This window comes from Eubalaena glacialis, chromosome 16 (assembly GCF_028564815.1).
Source record: "Eubalaena glacialis isolate mEubGla1 chromosome 16, mEubGla1.1.hap2.+ XY, whole genome shotgun sequence".
NCBI lineage: Eukaryota > Metazoa > Chordata > Mammalia > Artiodactyla > Balaenidae > Eubalaena > Eubalaena glacialis.
The window spans coordinates 9,533,261-9,555,035 of NC_083731.1; the positions used below are offsets into that span (position 1 = coordinate 9,533,261).

General features: G+C 36.8%; 1 protein-coding gene across 3 annotated transcripts in view; it reads left to right on the top strand.

Moving 5' to 3' along the window:
• FGF14 (fibroblast growth factor 14) overlaps positions 1 to 16,940 on the top strand; it is a 621,633-nt gene extending 604,693 nt beyond the window's left edge. For all 3 annotated transcript variants that reach the window (XM_061170732.1, XM_061170734.1, XM_061170733.1), the window contains 2 exons: positions 13,600 to 13,798; positions 16,804 to 16,940. In XM_061170732.1, coding sequence (XP_061026715.1) covers positions 13,600 to 13,798; positions 16,804 to 16,940 — 336 coding nt within the window. The remainder of the gene's footprint in view (positions 1 to 13,599; positions 13,799 to 16,803) is intronic.
• Positions 16,941 to 21,775: the final 4,835 nt, after the last annotated feature.

Genomic DNA, 21,775 nt, shown 5'->3' on the forward strand with positions numbered 1-21,775 from the left:
TCTTGTATCCAAACTGGCTCTCTTTTCCATTCTTCACACTTTAGCCAGAGTGGTCTTTCCAAATGCCTACCTGATTGTGACATGCTCTGCATAAAAACTTTTAATGTTCTCCCAGTGTTTCTACGGAAAGACCTAAACTCTTAACGTGACTATCTAGTTTGGCACATGGTTAGCACACAGATCTCAACTCCTACTGCCGTCTCCTTCACACTCTGCATTCCAATTTTGGTTTTCTTTTTGTCCTTCAAATGGTCTGTCTCTGCTTCTGCCCCAGGGCCTTTGCACATGATGTTGCCCTCTCCAGGAATATTCTTCACCCCACTCTAAGCCTAGTGAACTCATGCTGATGTTTTAGATCTCAGCTCCGATTTGAATATTTTTCCATACCAACTCAGGCTAGGTCAGATATGTTTGTTACATGTTCTCATGGAAATCATTCCTTTTCTTGTAGGAACTTGTCCTATTTTGTAGTGATGTGATCAGTAGTGTAAATAATTGTCTCCTCCCCTAGACTTTATGCCCCAAGAGTACCAACTATATCATTTTTGCTCATTGTGTATATCTACAGATCAAGAACAGTCACTGGCAAGTATAGAATGTCGAAAATTCATGCATTTATTTAACCGATAAACAATGGATAAATAAATGCATGAATTTTAGATATTATTAAGTATAGAATAATGGAAACATGTTTCCAAGTGTTCACAGTATTCAAATTTATTATGTAATATCTGGGACAGAATGTTTAGTATTTGTTTAGTATTAGTATTATTTATAATTAATATAATTCTTTCCATTTCATAGTGTCACATTCTCAACTAACAACCTGAAAGTAAAGCCATTTAATTCATTAATGCCTGTAAACTTTCATAATATAACATGAAAATAATTCAGTGGTAATTAGACAATTAAATCCATGGCAGAATTGAGCTTCATGGTGACAGCTTCACCTGGGTAGAGTCAGTTAGCCAATAGGTTGACATTTTCCTCTCCCCAGACACTCTCCTTCCCAGGAAGTGTTACTATTGCCTCTTTTCTTACTTTCCTGACCTTTCTCTTCAGTGGTCCATGTTTGTCCTTTTGTGTTAACCTTTGGAATTATCGAACAACTTGCAACCAGAATCTGGGAAGTCATGGCCAATGTGTTTCTAGCTAATAAAGCAAAATCAAAGGAAAGCAATCCTCAGGTTATCATTTCAGCACCACGTGGGCTTCCTCTGTATTCCACACCTTCAGTGTTGATGATGATTCTTTTTCTTTTTTTTTCTTTTTGTTAGTGTTAGTGATTCTTTATCAGATACTGACCTCTTTTATTCCAGTAAGATGATTTATTTGATATTCTGGGGGAAAAAATTAAACCTCTTACATTTGGTTCCTATTTTCAACATTGTTATTATTAATAATTATTTGCTCATTAGCATTAATATGTACATAAAATATCACATGGATAGAAATAAAAACATCTTAATCCATTCCTTATGTGGACCTATGCACTCAGAGATGTAAAATCGTCATCTATGACATGGGATAATGCTATTCTTCTTCTTGAAGCATTTTTAACAGCATTATTAAATCAAACAAAATATATGTGAATGGCCTTTGAAAATCATAAAGCTCAATACAAATTAATATTATTCAATGAATATGGCATTTTAGGAATATTGTAGAACCTACTTGTACTTCCTTCATTTTTCTATGGAAGCTTGCATTTTATAGGTTGGATAAATGGATAGTTTTGATTATCTGTTTGGTTTTGGTTTTGTTTATACAAATAAGTGGTTTTGACTGGGTACGTTTTTATTAGGAAAAATCCACAATGCAAACACACACAAAAAAAGTTTTATGGAAAGGTCTAACTTAAAGTGGAGCTTAAAGAAAAGAAAGTAGAAAAAGCTTGTAGATGCATGTAGAAATAGGCCTAAGGAGAGAAGCATGCAGAGCTGTAAGAATAGTTTTAAAACATAGTTCAGAGAGTTAGGCGGAAGAAAAAAACTGATGAAAACAAGCCCATGTTCACTCATAGAATTTGGCAAAGTGTAAGTCACAGTTAAATATTTGGCATTTTTATATTCAGTTTCTCAAGATAACACGGGCCAAAACTTACAAGGAGATGAAAGAAAACGTTGATAAAGGAAGATAAAGCAACCAGACTCAGTTTGGGTAGGACACGGTAAAATATTGAATTGATCAAACTACAAAAACTAACAAACTTAATTTTTTTGCACAGCAAATTCTGCTCTTGTTTTGGCTAACAAAAAATTCTAGTGCAATGAATTGAAAATGTTTGCTACTGTATGTGATAATATCTTGGTCTAGTTAAATATAAAAAAGAGCTGAATATTTTCTGCAACATTTGTTCCACTTAGGAAATCTTTGTTGCATCACCATTCCCCACTCCCACCATCACCACCACCATTAGTACCCTGACGCTAAGAACACAGGTTTTTTTGGGTTTTTTCCCCCAAAGCTTTAGAATCCCTTAATTATGCACTCATTTCCTAAATGCTATCTCCCTTTATTTCTTTCTTCTATTTCTGGTATATGATATGTCTGAGGGACCTAGACCAGGTAGAAGGTCACACCAGGTCAAGTCCTAATCCAAACTCAACACTCAAGAGACATTAGGGAAATGGAATGAAATAGAAAATAAAATAAACACTAAGATGGCTGATAATTTTAAGTAATTTATCCAGTGGATTTAATAATCTTTTCTACTCCTTCCTTGAGGGTCATTCATTGGAGAAATTTTGTTCTGGAACTATTTTACTTCCCTTGCGGTTGCCCTGCCTGCTGTCAAGCCACATTTCCTGTCTTTGATTCCCTTTTAGAATTATGTATACTAGGTTGACCAGGTATAACCAGTGAGGTCGAGCCGAGGTCAAAAACTCAGACAGCCTGGGATCCATTCCTGCTCTACCACTTACTAGCTATATAAATTCTCACCAAGATACTTCACTTCAGCATCATACTTTGTTAAAAGGAATAAAATGAGGTAATAATTCGTGTAAAGCATTTAGCATTGTGACTGGCTTACATTAATAAAAAAATAATAATTGCTACTAATTCTCACTTTAGTTCTCCTTTAATTAGCTTTATAGTCACATCCAACCCTGTATATAATAGAGCGGTGTTCCCTAGACTATTTGTGGTGAAGGATAGTATTTTTTAAACTTTTCCAATCTTTTGCAGAGATATACTTTCAGAAAATATAATCAAATTAAGTTACTAGAAAATATTTTAAGTACAAAATAAAAGTCCAGAGTTTTTATTTTTATATTCAACAGTTAGTAAAAATATTTTGTTAAATTGCTATAGAAGTTTGTAAGTGTTTTTGCGCAGTTTTGTACTTGTTTCATTGCAGACCAGAAATAAATAATTTGTAGATAGGTACCAGTTCGTGGATCATGCTTTAGGTATTACTATGATGTGGGCTGTGCAATAGATTTTATTATTTACCTTTCGAATGAGGTAACCTCATTTCTAAGATGTTCAAATGCTTACTGATATTATCATGGTTAGTATATATATATATATATATATAAATTTGGCTTTATGTAATATGTGTGCTATAACAAAACTACACATCACTAACTGAATCTGAAAAATCCTTAAAATAAAGGATGAAGTGATGCCAACACTCTGACTTCGAGACATTACTAATCTCTGATGAAGCCTCTGAGTATTTCTCAGACCAAGAAACTCTTTGCATATTACAGTATGCATCTGCTATTATCATGACATTATTCACTCTGATTGTTCAGAAAATTATTAAAAAGTCATGGCAGCACTTCTCCTGGGTTTCATCACATACATCCAGTCTGATTCCTTTCACATAAAGCACTATCAGTTTTATGTTTCTCTTTTAGGCAAAGTTATGTACAATTGACCCTACACATGTTGGAGAAGTCTTCTATTGAGGAGCTGATGTATGACAAAACACCAGAACACATGTGATCTACGAGCTCAGTTTTTAATCACGAATGTAAGGGAATATAAGACTGCAGTGAGTTAGAGGGATGGTTGGCAGCAGAGGGTAGCCAACTCAGTTTCTGTTTTGTTCAGCGTTTCTTTAATTGATCAATGGGGGGAAAAGGAACGTACAGCTTGGGTAAAGGGGAGAAGAGATTCATTTTGAGTACTCCTATGTATTCTTGTTTCTTGTTTTTTTAAACTCTTTTAATAATATACTTTTTCCCCCTTAACAATTATATCCTAAGACATGTGACACTTTTGCCAAGATGACAGCGTGTGTCATTCATTACTGTTTTCCATCTGTGTTTGTTTTCATATGTAGTTAGATGTAGATAAAGAGCAGCTGTATAAGGTACATATTTTCTGAGTTTTAACTGAATAATAATTCAGTTGAATTAATTATCTGTACCGGTTATCAATTCCTTAATGATACCATGTAGCAAACAATGAGTGCTGAAGCGGCCTATAACAGTTAAGTGTATTAATGCTTGTGCACCTAGAGTCATATGGAGATCGGCTAGGTGGCTCTGTAGATCTTGGTAGGACTTGATCACCTGTCTGGAAATAGACTAGTTTAGGTTGGGCAGCTTGGCTGTGTTCCACGTGTGTCTCTTCTCCGGCAGGCTAGCCCAGGGGTGCTCTCAGGGCAGTGGATGAGGCTGAGAAGGCAAACCCACTGTACAAGTGCTTGTCAAGCCTCTGCCTTCTTCACCTTAGCTCATAGTGGGAAGACAAGTCACATTACATGCTATGAGAGCTTTGATCCAGGGAGGGTGAAGAATTCAGGCCATTTTTGCAATTGATCACATATCTAAAAAAGTGCATCTCTTCAATTGAATGATAAGTGAGTAGGAATAGTTAAATTATTCATCTTGATGAAAATAAATGTACTTGGGCAAGTTAGTTAAACCCTCTGGGCTCAGTTTCTTCGTTTCTAAAATGGGGTTAATAATAGTACCAATCTCACAAGATTATAGTGCGGAATAATTAGTTGATTAGGTAAATGTGTAGAATAGTGCTTGGTAGAGACGTATGCACAGTTTGACTGTTAGCTGTAGTTATTAACATTATTATTATTACCATCATCTTCATCATTATTATTATTTTGAGGCATCACTGTTAAGCACTGACAAATTGTGAGAATGGTATGTGGTTGTATTAATATTTTCTTAAGCATATTTATTTTGTGATATTTTTGCTAATATTTATAGCACTGATACCATCTGTTCATGTTACAAGCATTATTATTTTAGGAATTATACATGTCTATATTCTAGAGAAAACAGATTTAACATTATAGAACTAGTTGGCACATGTTTTAATTATAATCTTAAAGCTTCTTATTTAAAGATATACTGAAGTACTTTATATTTTTGCTTCCATTTCCTTGCTTTAATAAATTTTATACTAATCTTAAGATGGTAGAAAGCTTATGAATAATGCCAATTTATTTGATATTTACTAAAATTTTGTGATCATATATTGATATTAATTTGTTCTGTATGGTAACAGGAACATATACCAATGCTTCCCAAGCTCTCATATGCACATGAATCACCTGGGGTCTTGTTAAAATGCAAATTTTGATTCTATAGGTCAGCCATGGGGTCTGGAAATCTGCATCTCTAACAAGTTCCCAGTTGAGGAAGTTGCTATTGATCCCTGAATACCACGCTTTAAGTAGCAATGATATATTTAAGATTATATATATGTATGTATAATATATAAAAATATATATATTTACATTAAATAAATAAAATAATTAAATTACTTAATAGAATCATTATAACAAATAAAAGTTGTTCTTGCCACAATTGTTTAAAAGCATAATGTCATAAAAAGAAAATACATATTAAATATAACATAATAAATTAAAATATAATATTTAGCAAATGAAATAATATGTCTAAAGATATATATATCAGACATCTCTAAATGTCAAATAAGGTCTTTACTGGTAAAACAAAGCCTTCATTTACAATTTTGTTTCCCCAGAAACTAAGTAACAGCTTCTGGTCCTATAAATGTAAGTACTTGTGGAAACTGTTTTGTTGGTGGGAATATACTCAAAATCACTGGGTCCTATAATCAAATAAAAGCTGCCTCTTAAACATGTAAAAAAATTATGCTTTTTTTCTCCCTGTGGGCATTAGTCACAGCCTGATATTGTACATATTTGATTATGTAGAATTTCAGATAAATAAAATGCATTAGTCAACTAAATTTTCTACTTTTGAGCATTAACTACAAATTATTTTTTGTTTCAAAATTCATGACTATAAAATCTTCCAAAAGGTCAGAATATTCTTCCCTTTATATGTAATCTTAAGAGTGTTCTGTATTTCTTTTTTAAAAAACTGGGTAGTGTCAGAACAGTATCATTAAAGGACATAATTTTATTTTATTTATTTTATTTTTAAAATATTTATTTATTTATTTACTTGTTTGTTTATTTGTCTGTTTGCTTTGGCTGCGCTGGGTCCAAGTTGTGGCACGCAGGATCTTAGTTGTGGCATGCAGACTCATAGTTGTAGCATGGGAACTCTTTGTTGCGGCATGCATGTGGGATCCAGTTCCCCGACCAGGCATCGAACCTGGGCCCCCTGCATTGGGAGGGTGGAGTCTTAGCCACTGGACCACCAGGGAAGTCCCAGGGTATAATTAATTTGAAAATTATAGAAGATGAAGGAGATTTGTATAAATTTCTACTGACCTCAGGATAAACCTTGGTAGACTACATCTCCCAAAGGTAGAAAGGGAAGAAAAAGCTAACTGAGAATACAGACATGTTAAATGGATCATTGAGATTTCCATCTAAAGGTGTGTCTAATTAAGTTGAAACCTGTTAAGAGTAAATAACTACTACCCTGTTCATGATAACAATTAATATTTGAGTTGTACTTTTGGATTCCATTTATAGATTATAATATAGCTATAGTTTACAATTCAATTTATAATTTACAAATTATTTTTTGTAATGATTTGAACCACCCCTATTATCTTATTTGATATTTGCAAGAAACCTTTGTAATTTGTTGTTATTCTTCAAGTGAGAACTTGAAGTCTGAGGCTCCCTCCTCCTCTCAACTTAAGCCTGGGGGGAAATATTCATAAGAAGTCCAGGGTCAGGGCCATTATTAGGCTGTTGATGGGAGGGGACTGAGTTTTTGATGACTGTAGAATATAGAGATTAATAGAATATTAATAGCTATTATTTACTGTGCATTTATTATGTGCTATTTCCCACAACATGTCTAATATCATTTCTCTATTCTCTCTTTTTAATCTATTTTGGAATTGCCTTGTATTCTAATAAATGCTGTAAATTTGTCTGGAATGCTTCTTTTTATGTTTTCCCTTCGAAACAGTGGTGGTGCTGGTACTAGGCAAACCTGTAGATATTAACCAAACATAATTTTCATGTAGTTGTAGATAAAAACAAAAGAGATGTAGTAACTAAATGGAATTTGTGGACTACTACGTAGCTAACTACTTTTACAGGAAGCCCAGGCTCATAACACACCGTAAAGGCTTTTCCAGGGATGAAACTCTGATGAAAATGCTGATTCAAACTGTATGCATTTGTATACATGAACATAAGTGCTTATGTTAAGCACTTAACATCCAAGCTTAATTTGGCAATATTTGAAACTAGATTAACAATCTTAGATCAAAGTTGGCAAAATTTTTTAGCAAAGGACCATACAGTAAATACCACAGTTTTTGCAGGACATACAATCTCAACAACTCTCCTCTGAACTTTGTAGCATGAATTTGGCCATGGATTGTAGTTTGCCGACCACTGGGTTAGATTCTCAAGGTCACTGTTAGCTATTAGGCTATGATTATGCTGAATTATCTGGGTTTATGGCTTATTTATTGGTTACAAATTATGGAACATGGGTCCTCTATTCCCTCCACCCCCTCCTCTCATCCTGAACCGAGAAGCCCTGCTTGGTGCATGCAAATGGCCCATCACAGTATTTTCTTAAACAAAGACATTTCCCTCAGAAGAGGAATTCTGCTGCTACTGTTAAGATAATAAGTACACCACAGATGGTCCTTTCATTTCAAAACAACCACAACATAAAAGGAGATACAAAATTTTTGTTTAATTGTTGTGTTTTTCTATTCTGTTATTTGATGATTTAGTTTGGCAAAGTTACAAACTTATATTTAAGCTTCTGCTGGAACTCAACTGCTGTTGATTTCTGTTGTGATGGTGTTGGTGGCTCTAAATATAGGCTGGGCAAGAAGAGAAAAAGACACATCAAACTCCTTATCTATTTCATTTTGGCAGTTTCAAAGAGTTTATATTTGAGCTTAAATTTAAATAAGTCTTCTCATATTATCACTGCCAGTTTTAGAATGTTTCACTGGCACAGTCGTGGTATGACTCAAATAGATAAATACCATCAGTTAGGTTAGGGCTGTGTTGATAAGCCACCTGGGGTTCCTTCTTTCTTTAGTACTTTTCTTGCCACTCTACACTGGAGGTCTCAAACTGGGTGCTCAGGGGTCCATCTCAGACCATTGGTCCGTGCTACATTGAAAAACAAAAACAAGAACAAAGAAATAGCTGCCACCATACAAAGGAGATTTTTATCCAGAAATCTGGATTTTTTACTTCCTTTGAAAAACCAGGAAGAACTTTTGCAGATCTAAGGTTTTTATTTTCCCATGAGAACCGTCATCCTTTCTGCCATTCTGTCCATCCCCTCAGCTCTGAGCCTGAGTAAGGGGCATTTATCCTCACATGGTGCTGTGTTGGGCTGCAGCCTGCAGGCCTGCAAGCCCTGTACTTGCTCAGCTTCTAGACCTAGGAAAGAGCCCGGAGTCAGTGATAGAGAAATCAATGGTTTACTGGACAGGGGGTATCTTACACCTCTGAAGCAAGATCCTGGAGCAACACCCCACGGTGTTTGGCAGATGGCAGGCAGGAAGGGCAGCAGTCTTTGCCCCCCGGGGGGAGGGGGAGGTTACCAGTTATAGGGGGAATTGACATTCGGTTGGTTCATCTGTTACCAGGGAAACTAGAAGAGGGGCATGCCCCTCCCCGCCCTTTGATAAGCTATCAGAGCGGACATGTTCTGATCTAAAGATTAGAACAGTCACTAGCTGGGACAGGGGCAAGTATGTAGGAAGGTCAATCAGGTGAGTAGGGTGTAGGTGAAGCAGGCCCTGGTCCAGTGGGGAATGTCCTGAGAGCAGGAAAACAGCCATCTTGGGGGGCCTGATCATAGAGCCTAGGTGCTCTGATGACGCCAGCCTGCTTCACTCTCATATCTGCCTGGTCAGTATAGGCATTTGAGTTTGTGGCTCCAGCCACAAACATGATCTCTGGGGAGCTCATCAATTACAATTTTTTCCAATCCTACCTATGGGACTATTCACTCCATCTATCCCTCTAAAGCATATTGTAGGATTCAAACACAAAACTATGACTCTGTTAATTGTACAGTTACTATCAAGAGCATTTTTGCTTGGGTTATGTGTGGTGTGTTTTCTTTATTTGGTCAAAGTCACTTTTTCCTTGCAAGGAAATACCTTGTAGAAGTTAGTGCCAAGAAACAGAAAAGATTTTCTCTCTTTAATAATTTGTATTACATAAAGCCTTTCTCTTTTTGTCTCAGCTACCAGGAAGTTCAGAACTCAATTTAATAATGTGTCATAATTCTGGTGGTATTTCTCTCCTTATTTTATGCACCCTTGATTATTAAATTAATACTAATTACTAACATGAATACACAACTACACATGTCCTACAAACAGTTTTCAAGTCCATTTTGTAGGAGATTGGGCTTCAACACCTCAGTATATAATAAGTGTGACTAACTTCTCAAACCATCCTCCACAAAGACAACAGAATATAAAACACTAATCAGACTATATCATCATTCCCTTGCTTATTCAAGAACTCTGCATGTCTACCTCTTGCTTATAATAAGAAGTCTAACCTGTTTATCAGAGTGCCCAAGACCCTTTATTACATTTCTCTAACCTAGCACATCATTCTGCACTTCAGCCCTCACAGAGTCCCAGTAATGGACTGATGATAGTTTTCCAAATGTACCATGGCATTGCCCACATCTTGTCCTTCACAGTACCATTTACCCCACCTATAGTCCCTCTAGGAAGGTAAGTTTACCACAGCAAATATTGCATTGTACTAGCATTTTTAAGCACAAAAATTTTAATAAAATTCTTCCAGGAAGAATCCTGTTCATTTTGGTACATCTGAGGCTGAGCCCAACTGTTCATACAACATTGTTCTCACTGACTAATCATTTAACTAAATTTTGGTTTGCAGAATTGTTGATAGAATTGAAATAACTGATACAGGGTTATTTTTGACTATAAATAATGGGAAACCTTTTTAGAATAAATATTGAGTGTTTACTATATGCCAGGTCCTCTTCTAAATACGTAACGTGTATTGATTCACTCAATTCTCCCAACCACCGTATGATCCTATGATTTCTGTACCCATTTTAGAGATGAGGAAACTGAAGCCCAGGGATTAAGTAATTTTCCCAAGGACTCACAGACAGGAAGGAGTGGGGTCAGGGTTGACCCCAGGAGGTCTGTTTCCACAGATGGCATTCATAGTCACCCTGTCTCCCATTTGCAGATTGAAAGTATATTTGTCCCTTATGACAGCAAATAAGTAGTAACCAATCTCAACTTTCATTAGTCCTACCAGTTCTCTTGAGAATGATGGGATTATTTTGAACTCCAATATTTCATGAGCAGATTGTATTCTCGAAATGTCTAGAGAGGTCTAGCAAAAAGCATTAGACAATAGTAACTTTGAATGTAGTGTGTATGCATGTAAGTGTGTGTATGCACATTCATTATTTAACCAAGAATAAAGAAGGGTGAAAAAGTACCAGCCAGTCTCCACCATCACAATCACCTGAAGGCAGTGGCTCTCACTGTGGAAGACAGAATCACCTCCCTATGAAGTTACTGGCACAGCTTGTAGAAAGGGAATGTGTTATTGACTTCCTTGGAGTCTTAAGATGCAATCATTTGATTTAAAAAGACTTTTAGTGACAGAGACATACCTAATGACTTCTTCCACATCAAGGGTCTTCATTCTCATTCATATTCAACTTAGTCAATTTCGAGTAGAGACAATACACTTCTAATTGCTGATGGTAAGGCAAGCAGCGTCCTCCATGTTTCGTACATTATGGCAGTGGGGATCAATTGAATATAAGGAAGGGTTGATCACCCTATGGACCTGCATTTCCAAAGCTGGAGGCCTTCCTGTCTCGAGATTAAGGTCAGTCTTCAATGGTCCTCTTGATAAGGTAAGGCTCTGGGCAGAGACCTGCTATCTTAGTCAGCAGGTGCCAGCTCCTCTCCCCACTGAGTGACTGACTGGGTCAGCCTTTACCATACCCACTCCCAGTTGATTCTAAGACCGGTTTTAACTAGTATTAATAAATAATATGCTTAGCTGCCTGGCCTGTCTCAATAAAAAGACAAAGGACATGCCAAAGTCTAATCTGTTTGTCCTAGAAGGTGCACGTTCAACCAACATCTTATATTTATTAGTCTTAGAGCATTCCATTTTATTTTCCTCACCACAAACGTATGAACACAGACCCTTTTATCAGTCTTTCCTCTGAAGTAGGGTCTGGAGACTGATTCACTGAGACTATCATTTATTAGTCAGAGAACTAGTAGGAGGATATTTGGAGAAATAAAACTTTGCGGAAGACCGGAATATTTATTTGGATGGTATCTAATTCAAACCTGAGGTAGCATCATCTCGAAGAAATGAAGGTCTACATAAATTCCTTTGGGAGGGGCTAAACCTGTCTTCTGGCTGTTTTAATCTCATCAAATTAATCACTGCAACTATCATCTTTGTCATAAAAAGCACCTGCCATTAACAAAACCTGTTCCCCTTGGAAAACAATTTAACTTTCAGTGAATTAAAGTTATAGGGCACTCTGAATAAATTGTATCCTGCAAGAGACACCACTTGATAATTAACACTCTCATGGGAAATACTGAAAGAACGTTTCTACAGACAATAATGTCACATTCCTTATTATGGCTAGCATAACTTTAACTCTTAAAGGTTTTATATTTTTAGACCCTAAAGGATATGTTTTTCAGAATGTGTATAGAAAATAACTTTTTTAAAAGAACAAAAGTTACTATTTTCTGTAGTCATAAAAATCTATAAGGCGAAAAAAATTTTAACTACCTGATATTTTTTTTTAAAAATGACAATAAAGCTCTGTTTTGCATCTGTATTTCATAAATATGGACGAGCACAGTGTTGAGCCTATTTAAAATAGCAACAAAAACTAGTTAAGTGACTTCCATGGTCTGTAGCTAGGAAGGCTGAATTTTAAAATTATTTTTCACAGAGGTCTATCTGAAATGCCTTTGTAGGTTAAATTTTAGAAGTATGTAAAACTCATCTATGAATATTTGTGTTATTAATGATAATCATAAAGTAGCAAGGTTTGTGTTATTTATCAATCAATGTAGATCATGGCTTTGAGAGTCATGTTAACTCACTGTACTCTTTCCAAAATTTTTTTTTTTTGGCTGCGCTGGGTCTTCGCTGCTGCGCTCAGGCTTTCTCTAGTTGCAGCGAGTGGGGTCTTCTCTTTGTTGTGGTGTTCGGGCTTCTCATTGCGGTGGCTTCTCTTGTTGCGGAGCACGGGCTCTAGGTGCGCGGGCTTCAGTAGTTGTGGCACATGGGCTTCAGTAGTTGTGGCTCACAGGCTCTAGAGCACAGGCTCGGTAGTTGTAGCGCACGGGCTTTGTTGCTCCGCGGCATGTGGGATCTTCCCAGACCAGGGATCGAACCCACGTCCCCTGCATTGGCAGGCGGATTCTTAACCACTGCGCCACCAGGGAAGCCCTCCAAAAATTTTATTCAGGGCAGCTGTTGATGATTCTCTTCAAGAGTTCCAGGGGGACTCTGAACCATGGATTAGGTCGTGATTTTCAGCTCCTGTCACTATGACCAGCTAACATGACACCTGGCCTCTGCTCCAGGGGCTAGTTTGTATGCCAGCTGATTGTCAGGGGCTTAGTTTGAGGTGTCACCTTGTCTCTTTGGAGGTAAAATGTATCACCCTGTAATATCAGTGACCTAGTGAACAACTGGTAACAGGGTATCATGTAATTATTCCTATGGAAATATTGAAAATAGGCTATACCTTACACGTATATTTTATTTTGTTTAGTTTGTTGTGAATACAGGATGCTACTTTAGCCTGTTGTTTCTGTTTATACTCTGGTTGAATTGTATTCTGTTCAACTGAAATTATTTTGAGTTTGCTCCTGTATTCTATTTTCTAATTAAAGGACATCCATACTTTTGCCTATATATATACGCACACACACACATATGTATATGTGTGTGTGTGTGTATATATATATTCCCAAAAGTAGCAACTTCTTCTCTATTCATTGTATGTTGATAAATGTATATGGACAATTAATACCTACAGGAAGAGGTACATCTGGCCATCCCTGCCCAAGGGCTGACTCGTTGGCCATCGTGGGCAAGTTTATGAAAGAAGGAAGAGGAAGCATGAGGAAGCTCCCATTCCTTCCTCTAACTTTCATTTCTTCCTTTTCTCTCAACAGGAACTTTTTACCCCTGAATGCAAGTTTAAAGAATCTGTTTTTGAAAACTATTATGTAATTTACTCATCGATGCTGTACAGACAACAGGAATCTGGGAGAGCCTGGTTTTTGGGATTGAACAAGGAAGGGCAAGTTATGAAAGGAAACAGAGTAAAGAAAACCAAGGCAGCAGCTCATTTTCTACCCAAGCCATTGGAAGGTGAGTGTTATGTGTGTTTTATCCCTGTCAGATTTATCACACATTTATCTTTCACACTGATGACTCTACCATGGCCACAAGGAGCCCTCAGGAAACGCTGGAAATGTTCTTTATCTTGATCTCAGTGGTGATCCACAGGTGTCTACATAAGTTGTGCATCTAAGATTTGTACACTTTACTGTATATATATGTATATGTGTGTATATTATGTATATATATACATACACATATATTCCATTAATTTAAATATGTCTGTACTCATTTCTCATGTCTCAGATCCTAACTACCCCAACCTCTCTAGCCCCTAAATAATTTAAATTAATTAATTAATTTAAGAAATTTAAAATCTGTAATGACATTATAAAGCTGTGACTATGACAATAGGTATACTAGAAAAACTAAGTTTTGAGTATTATGGAATGTTTGAGTATTTGCCCATTTTGCTATTATCTAGCTGAAAGTAACCACATATTTGTGAATTAGTATAATTACAGGAAATATAAAGAGTTAATAAGTTGGCCTTTAAAGAACTTGTTGATATTAGATATCTCCCTTCCAAACTGCATAATTGTTTAGTAAATTCAAATGTGGCTTGACCTTCTTTTACACTCAGCTGTAAACAATGAAGCCTTCAGATTTACTTTGATTAGATTTCTGGAGAGGAGTCTACAAAATTTTAATTAATCAGAAACATCTGCACATTTCTCATTAAGGATTCTACCGGAAGTGTCATTTTATCTATGTAACATTTGTTTGGGAGCTACCAAAAGAAATTGATGTTGAGGCTTTTCAAAAGTGTTTTCTATTCAAATGCTTTTGTTTACCTTTTGCAGAAAATCAGACCTGCAGTAACTAAGTAAACGTTTGAAGCCAGCTTACACGGTTCGATTTTTCTTTTTGTTTCTTATTCCTACAGGAAAGCATTAGCCATCAAGAGAAACGCATATTGGTTTTATAATCCATATTGTCTTTATAGGAATAAGATAATTTGAAATATTGGAAGTTAATTATTAATTATCTGTGGACATATAATTCAGCTTTCAGTTTGCCTAAGTTTGGAAAACCAGTCTTGTTGGTTAATACCATCTTTATAATTTCAGTGATATTGACTATCACTCTTAACTAAATTTGCCTCTAGAATGAGTCATTGAAATGCAAACAATTAGCCACCAGGGCCTATCTAGGAAAGGAAAAATTATTCCAGTCTGAAATATGAGTGAATTATTCTCATTCTATGACAGATCATAAGGAAAATGAGAATAAAAATAAGAAATTAGAGGGTTTCTCTGTTCTTCCAAAATAACGTATCCATGATTTGGCTTTACCACTTCAAGTGAACTTTGAGACCATCAGATATTCAAATGCGAGTGAAAAAATTTAAAAACTAAGTCCATAGCAACTCTACAAAAATCAGGCAAAATCTGGAAACCAGCTATTTAGTATATCCAGCAGGAAATATCTGAGACCCTAAAGATATGGGGTAATAATATCACTCTGCATTTTATTAATACACAGAACTGTTGTGTGTATATGTGTTTGTTGTGTGTTTATGTATACATGAAGAAGAGAGAAATAGAATTTTCAAAAAACTACCAGACAGAAGTACTCTAAAGACAATTAAGGGGGTGTTATAAAGACAGGTTATCACATAGTGTAATTGATAAGGAAAATTAATTTCAAACTTTCAAAACTCATACAGGATGTAAATTATATCATTGGAAATGTTAGGGCAAATTAGATTCTTGATGAATTATTGATGCTCTGGGGCATTCATATTTCTTACACAACTTCACTGCGTAGACGATCAAGATTAGCACTCTGATGCTGTTGTCGCCTAACTAAATGACTAGTGGGAGTGAGGGACTAGAAAGTGTGTCAAGGATATGGATTAATCTCTTAATCCTTTCACTTGCTAAGTCCTTTATTATAGGTCTGATACACATGTGCTTTCAAGTCTGTGTGCCACTGAAAGATCTCACATTGCATTTGCAAAAGGTGAAATCCTACCACCTTGAACATGGAGAATGCATATAGTGGTTCATCCTAATGAAGCTTAAGTTCTCTTCGTAAAATATAGGCTTTCAAAACCCTAAAAAGCAGGTTGGGCAGCTCTAATTCACTTGTCTTTCTGATGGCAGATGATTTTAACTCAGTTTTCCCCAAGCATCAGTCACCCTGAAATCTCCTTTCCCAGGATTCCCTGGAATCATTTTCAAAAAAGCCACATGAACTATTGTGATTAATGATGTCACCAGATCAGTTCCCCAGAGCTTCCTCAGACGTCATTCCCACTTGCCCTCTTGCCATTCTGTACTTCTGCCTTATATGACATCAATTACAGATTTTCATGATTATACCTGAAAATGAGGCATAAAAAATATAAAACACCCCACACTTGCCTTCAATTATTTAAGGGTCTCTTTGCATGATTTCGGGAGAGGAAATCTAAACAATGATCTCCAGGAGACCCTGGCTTAAGGAAAGTGAGTTGTTTGTATTGCTTTTATGGCTTTGAAGCTGACAGTAGTGTGATTATGTTGCCTTTGAAGCACTTGAGAGAAAAATAATTTAATGACCTAGGGGTGTAAATACCTAGAATGGAAAAGATGAGTGAGAATGAGTTCCACGTGTTGACAGTATGCAGTGGAAGGAAAGTCTTTTTCTCGCTGAACAAAGAGAATTAGGTTAAATGCTTGCTGTTCTCACATAATTCCTGTGGGGGGTGTGTGTGTGTGTGTGCGTGTGGCCACATCCCCCATTTAAACCTTCTCTCCTAGACAAAAATGCAGGTGCCCCCAGGTTTGTATTTTGGATACACAAACCAGAAAATGCAAAGGAAGTAATATTTTCTGTTTGGGGGCTGGATTTTACTGCTTTAAAACAGGAATTCCCTCTTGATGGGGTTACTTGATTTCAGGGAAAACGGGACTGGGCCAACAGCTGAGGTCTGCGTGTGAAGCTAACTGGGTAACGTCTCCTTTTCCTCCTGCCCTCCCCGTCACTAGTTGCCATGTACCGAGAACCATCTTTGCATGACGTCGGAGAAACGGTCCCAAAAGCCGGGGTGACGCCGAGTAAAAGCACAAGCGCATCTGCAATCATGAATGGAGGCAAACCAGTCAACAAAAGTAAGACGACATAGCCAGATCCTCACAGGTGTTGTGACTGACTCTCCCTGAGCACCGTTGAGTGATTTATCCTGGCCACACCCTCCTGTTCCGGGGCCCGGGAGCAGCTGGCAGTAAGCAGACGCTTGCTCCCCACTGGCTCGAACTTCTTGGTTGCAAGTGGATAAATCTCAACGTGTTGTGCCCTCACAACAGGAAGACACCTGGATAACCAGCTCAACTCAGACCATGGAATGCCCTACCAGATACGGAATGCCTTTTTAATATCTTTTCTGTGACTGTGACACTTCACGTGAATGACCTACTTCACAAGTCCACTCGATACCTTGCCTGCTGACAGCTACCCATATTCCTTTTTGAGTCCCGTTTCGGTGAATTCCATGTGTTTAAGTTCGATTTTGTAGCACACAGATACTCTTGAGTAATTTCTAGTTAGATGCTGTAAACCTGTGCTGTTATGGAGTTCTCTTCTTCCCGTTTTTACAGGGCTGCTGGCTCCACTGTCTGTGACCTTTTGCAGGGATTGTGTTCCTCTCAATCTTAACTGTCGCGGTTGGCTTAGTTGGGAGAGCGATCAGGGAAACAGAAAGCCTTCTAAACCTATTATGACACATTGCATCTATAAAGATTAAGAGTTTTGTCTATGGCTCACACTACTGATGAAACACACATATACGCTCTGTCCAGTAGCAGATACTGTGCTCCCGAGGCCGCGTGGCCGGGCTGAGAAACGGGGTCAAACGCAGTCATGGGAAGCGCTCTATGATCTGGGTTTGACATCCCCCTTAGTTTCTTTGTGTGTGTGTGTGTGTTTTATACATATCACAAGCTTACTGGTAATGGTAACATTTGCCTTGCCCAGCGAGCAAGACCCACTGGTTTTTGAGAAAGTGGGTCCAAAGAACTCTGTAGGCCTTGTAGGCCTGATTAAGGTTCATTTTCATCTATGAATCCTCATTATTTGGAAAAAAGGAAAAAAAAATCAATAATTACAACCTACAAGAATTGCGCTACCTAAATCCATTTCAGGTAGAATCCTTCCTGTTTTTAGTGAACCAAACTTAATGCCATCCCCAGTTTGGGCCGCATTCCTCTCATACGCAGCAGAGCGTGGGCAAGGCGGCTGTTGTGTTCTTTTCTGCAGCAGCAATGCAAACGTTAGTGATAAATTAGACTTTAATATTTTTGGTGTTTAACAAGTTTTTAAACTGGACGTATTAGGAAAAAAATATTTTTTTTAGCTCAGCATGCTGAGTCAGGCACTGTGTAATTCACCAGTCCATACCTCTGACTCAGCTTCTTGGGCCCCTGTGGCCCAGTGGCTGAGTTAGAGGTGCCTTGCCATGATCTCAGAATGCAGTCTGTTGAATTATTCTAGATTAAAACTAAAGACAAACCAACACGTTCAAACATCAGGTTTTCGGTCCGTCCAATTTTTTTTTTTTTTGCTTTTCTTTGATTTTGCTTTCTTAACTTACTTTGGAATTTAATACTGCTGAATTCTGAGCTTAGGGAAGACAATGACTAAGAAAGTCCATGAATAGTTGACTCCACAGTGAAGAAACCATGCAAAATGTTCAATATTGGATAAAAAGAGTTTCAAAATGTTTGATACTAAACTGTTTGGAAATATATTTGTTAACTCTGTGTATACTTAATAAATTTCAATGTTTTCTCCTCAGAAGAGTTAACTGAGACCAAACTGAACCTCATTTATAGAAAACTATACGTGGGATCAATGTACTGGCCTCTTGTTATTATTTCCATGTGGAAGGATGACCCAGTCGCCATTTTCTCCCATCTGCACTGTATTTACCGGGAAATTATTTTGTCACTGCTTTCCTAAGTCTCCATGACAGCCCTTGCCCAGCATTTAAAAATTTTGGCCTGCTTAGCTGATTAAAGATTTACTATCAATTTAACTGTTTATGCTTATTTCATTTTTCGTATTGAATTCCACTTTAATAAATAAAAATTTAGCATAACGTTTGAGTAGATTTATTGTCAATAGTGCTAAAGTACAAATACAACAAAATGATTCTTTTGACCTCTCTTGATTTCTTGTTACACCATTTTAAAGCCTATTGTTTTTAACAGGCTAAGTTAAAATACATTAGATGAATTTCACTAACCAATTGTTTAGGGAAGACATATATTCCATAATATGTGGCAACTTGAAATTCCAATTAGATGGACTTACCCTACTGTGCACGGGCGCACACACACACACACACACACACACACACACACACACACACACCAACCAACCCCACCTATATGTTTTTGGTAATCAGCCCTACTTGCTGGTTTCTTTTTCCCCTGTAAGCTAGGTTATTGGTTAAAATTATGACAAGATTTATTTTTGTAAGTGACTGAGATTTCAGTAAATGTGTATCTCTGTTTTGTTTTTTACATGAGTTATCTATAAGGGCATTTATCCCTATGAATGGATGTCAAAATACTTTATTCTAATATATGTTTAGACGTATTGCAGAGGGGTCCTTGTTATTTGTGATTTAGTTAGATCATTTCCTCTGTGTCTGGTCTGACCTGTTGCATGGAACGAGGACAGCACTGATGAACTGCATGTTGTAGGACCTGTGTATCAAGAACCATTGGTGTGTATTAATCTACATACAAAGAGTTTGTCTGCATTGTACAGTTTCTGTGTTGAATATCATTTGTTCTATTCATAAATACAACATATTGAATAAAATATTTATATGACAGCATATTCAAAAACACTGAACAACTTTATGTAATGAAATGGCATTGCATCACCCACAGATATAGAGAAATGTCATGTAAGTAAGTTTGGTAAACTCATTTTCCCCCTTTACCATGCCAAAGAAAATTTTAGCTCTTTGACGATACCTCTCTTGCGATTTTTCCAGGATAAGACTCCACCATTTTCTCCCCTCAAAAATTGTTTGCTGTTTTAAGTAAGTGCAATCTGTCACCTTTGGTGTTCTGTACAGTAAATCTGATGGAATTCATTTGTATTTAGAGACCACCACGTGTTCTGTACCTCCACGTACATATGTTGATCTCATCAACTCTTTCCAATATCACATTCCTTTTGCATCCATATCTGGTGTGAGAGGGTTATGTCTACTGATTTGTTATGGTAGCTGACTGTTTCACTCATTCCTCAACAATGCTCTGGAATGTTCATTGTTTTGATATTTCAGGTGACATCATTTTATTTTCCTATAAGTTTGCTTTCTAAAATATTTTGCTACAACTTTACTTGGAAAAATATAGAAGAGATGCAAATGGTTCTGCCTATATAAAGAGTAAAATGGGACTGAGCATCATGTCATTACAAATCTTGGAGAATTTAGAGATTCGTGCTCTAAACGTTCCCTTGCCCTGAGTGTTTGGGGTAAGGGCTGGCTTCAAGATGGGCCCACAAGACTCCTGCTGCAGTCCGTCTAATTGTTTGCCTCTTGGAGAGTAAGAAGAGTTTCTCATCACACCTGGCCAGTTGCTTAATGAGTGCCTAAAGCACTAAAACAGCTGTTTTCAGGATGACCAACATCAGATTTGGTTCTTTTTTAAAAAACAAGAAAAAAACTTTTTTCTTTTTAAGTTAGACGTATCACTTCATTTAAAGTTTTCTCCTTAATATTAGAGTGAGAATTAACATTTGAAGGAGAGACCAGATTGACTAAGAAATCCATTTTAGAAGGAATTGAAAATCATTAAAAATTATTTTCAATGTTATTTCAGAACAAGACTATATCCAGGGCAAGCTTTTGAGCTAAATGCAGGCATATCAAACTCCAGGTGTGAATAGTATTACTTTGGAGTAAAATACATTTCATAGTGTAGCTTTCTTAGCTTACAAAGTGGCACACAGGGCCTGTTGACTCTCTTGAATACTGAGTAGGGTTTCAAAGGTTTGATAGTGAGTCTGCAAACAAAGGCTGAGTTATGTTTTTGCTTTTTCCTGGTTTTCTCTATCATTTGGTCTAATCCCCATGTTGTGTTTGCATTTGAGGTGGTGGAGGCCATTCCTTCCAATGCGCGGTAGGAATCTAGATTAGCAAGAGTCCAGGAAGACAACAGGATATAGTGATTCTCTTACGTCTTAGGATGTTAGTAGAATCTTATTAAAACGTCCTTTATGGAAGAATTCCTCAGTGATGGTTAGCCAAGCAAGCAGGGTTGGTGCCAACACCATCTGCAAACGTGTTGCATCCTTCCCAGTTGACGTTAATCCCACCATAACTGCCGACCAACTTGAACAAGCCAACAAAATTTGCATATTTTCCCTCCACCTATTACGTTTGTTCTTGCCCTGCCTTTTTTTTGAAGAGGGAGCTTTTATCTTAGTAATGGAATCAAAAGTCAAAGTACAAAATTACATTTAAGAAGGGTAGAATTTATGTCTTTACATGTAACTATGTTTATTTTTCTCCAACTTAAACATGTAAATTAAATCACTTCTTAATAGGTCTATTGATGTTTCATTGCTAGAGACAAAATCACACGTAAAAACACACACAAGAACTGTTATAGCAGACAGAAAGAGGTAAAAAGAAAATATTTCTGTTTTAAAAGAAAAATATTCATTAGCGTTTAGGTACCATGTGACTTATGCTATAATTCAGTTTTGGTTCAATAATTCATAGCTAAATGAACCACAGAATATAGCTGACTATAATAGATTTTGTCAAAAAATTTGGACAAAATCACATTCTGAACTTTATAATAAAGTAATTTCTCCATATTTAAACTTCTTAAAAAGCATAAATGCTGAGGACATTTTTCTTACACGAAAATATAAGAAGGGCAGCACTCTTGTTGCAGGGATAACAAATATAGAGAATGATAAGAAAACTAA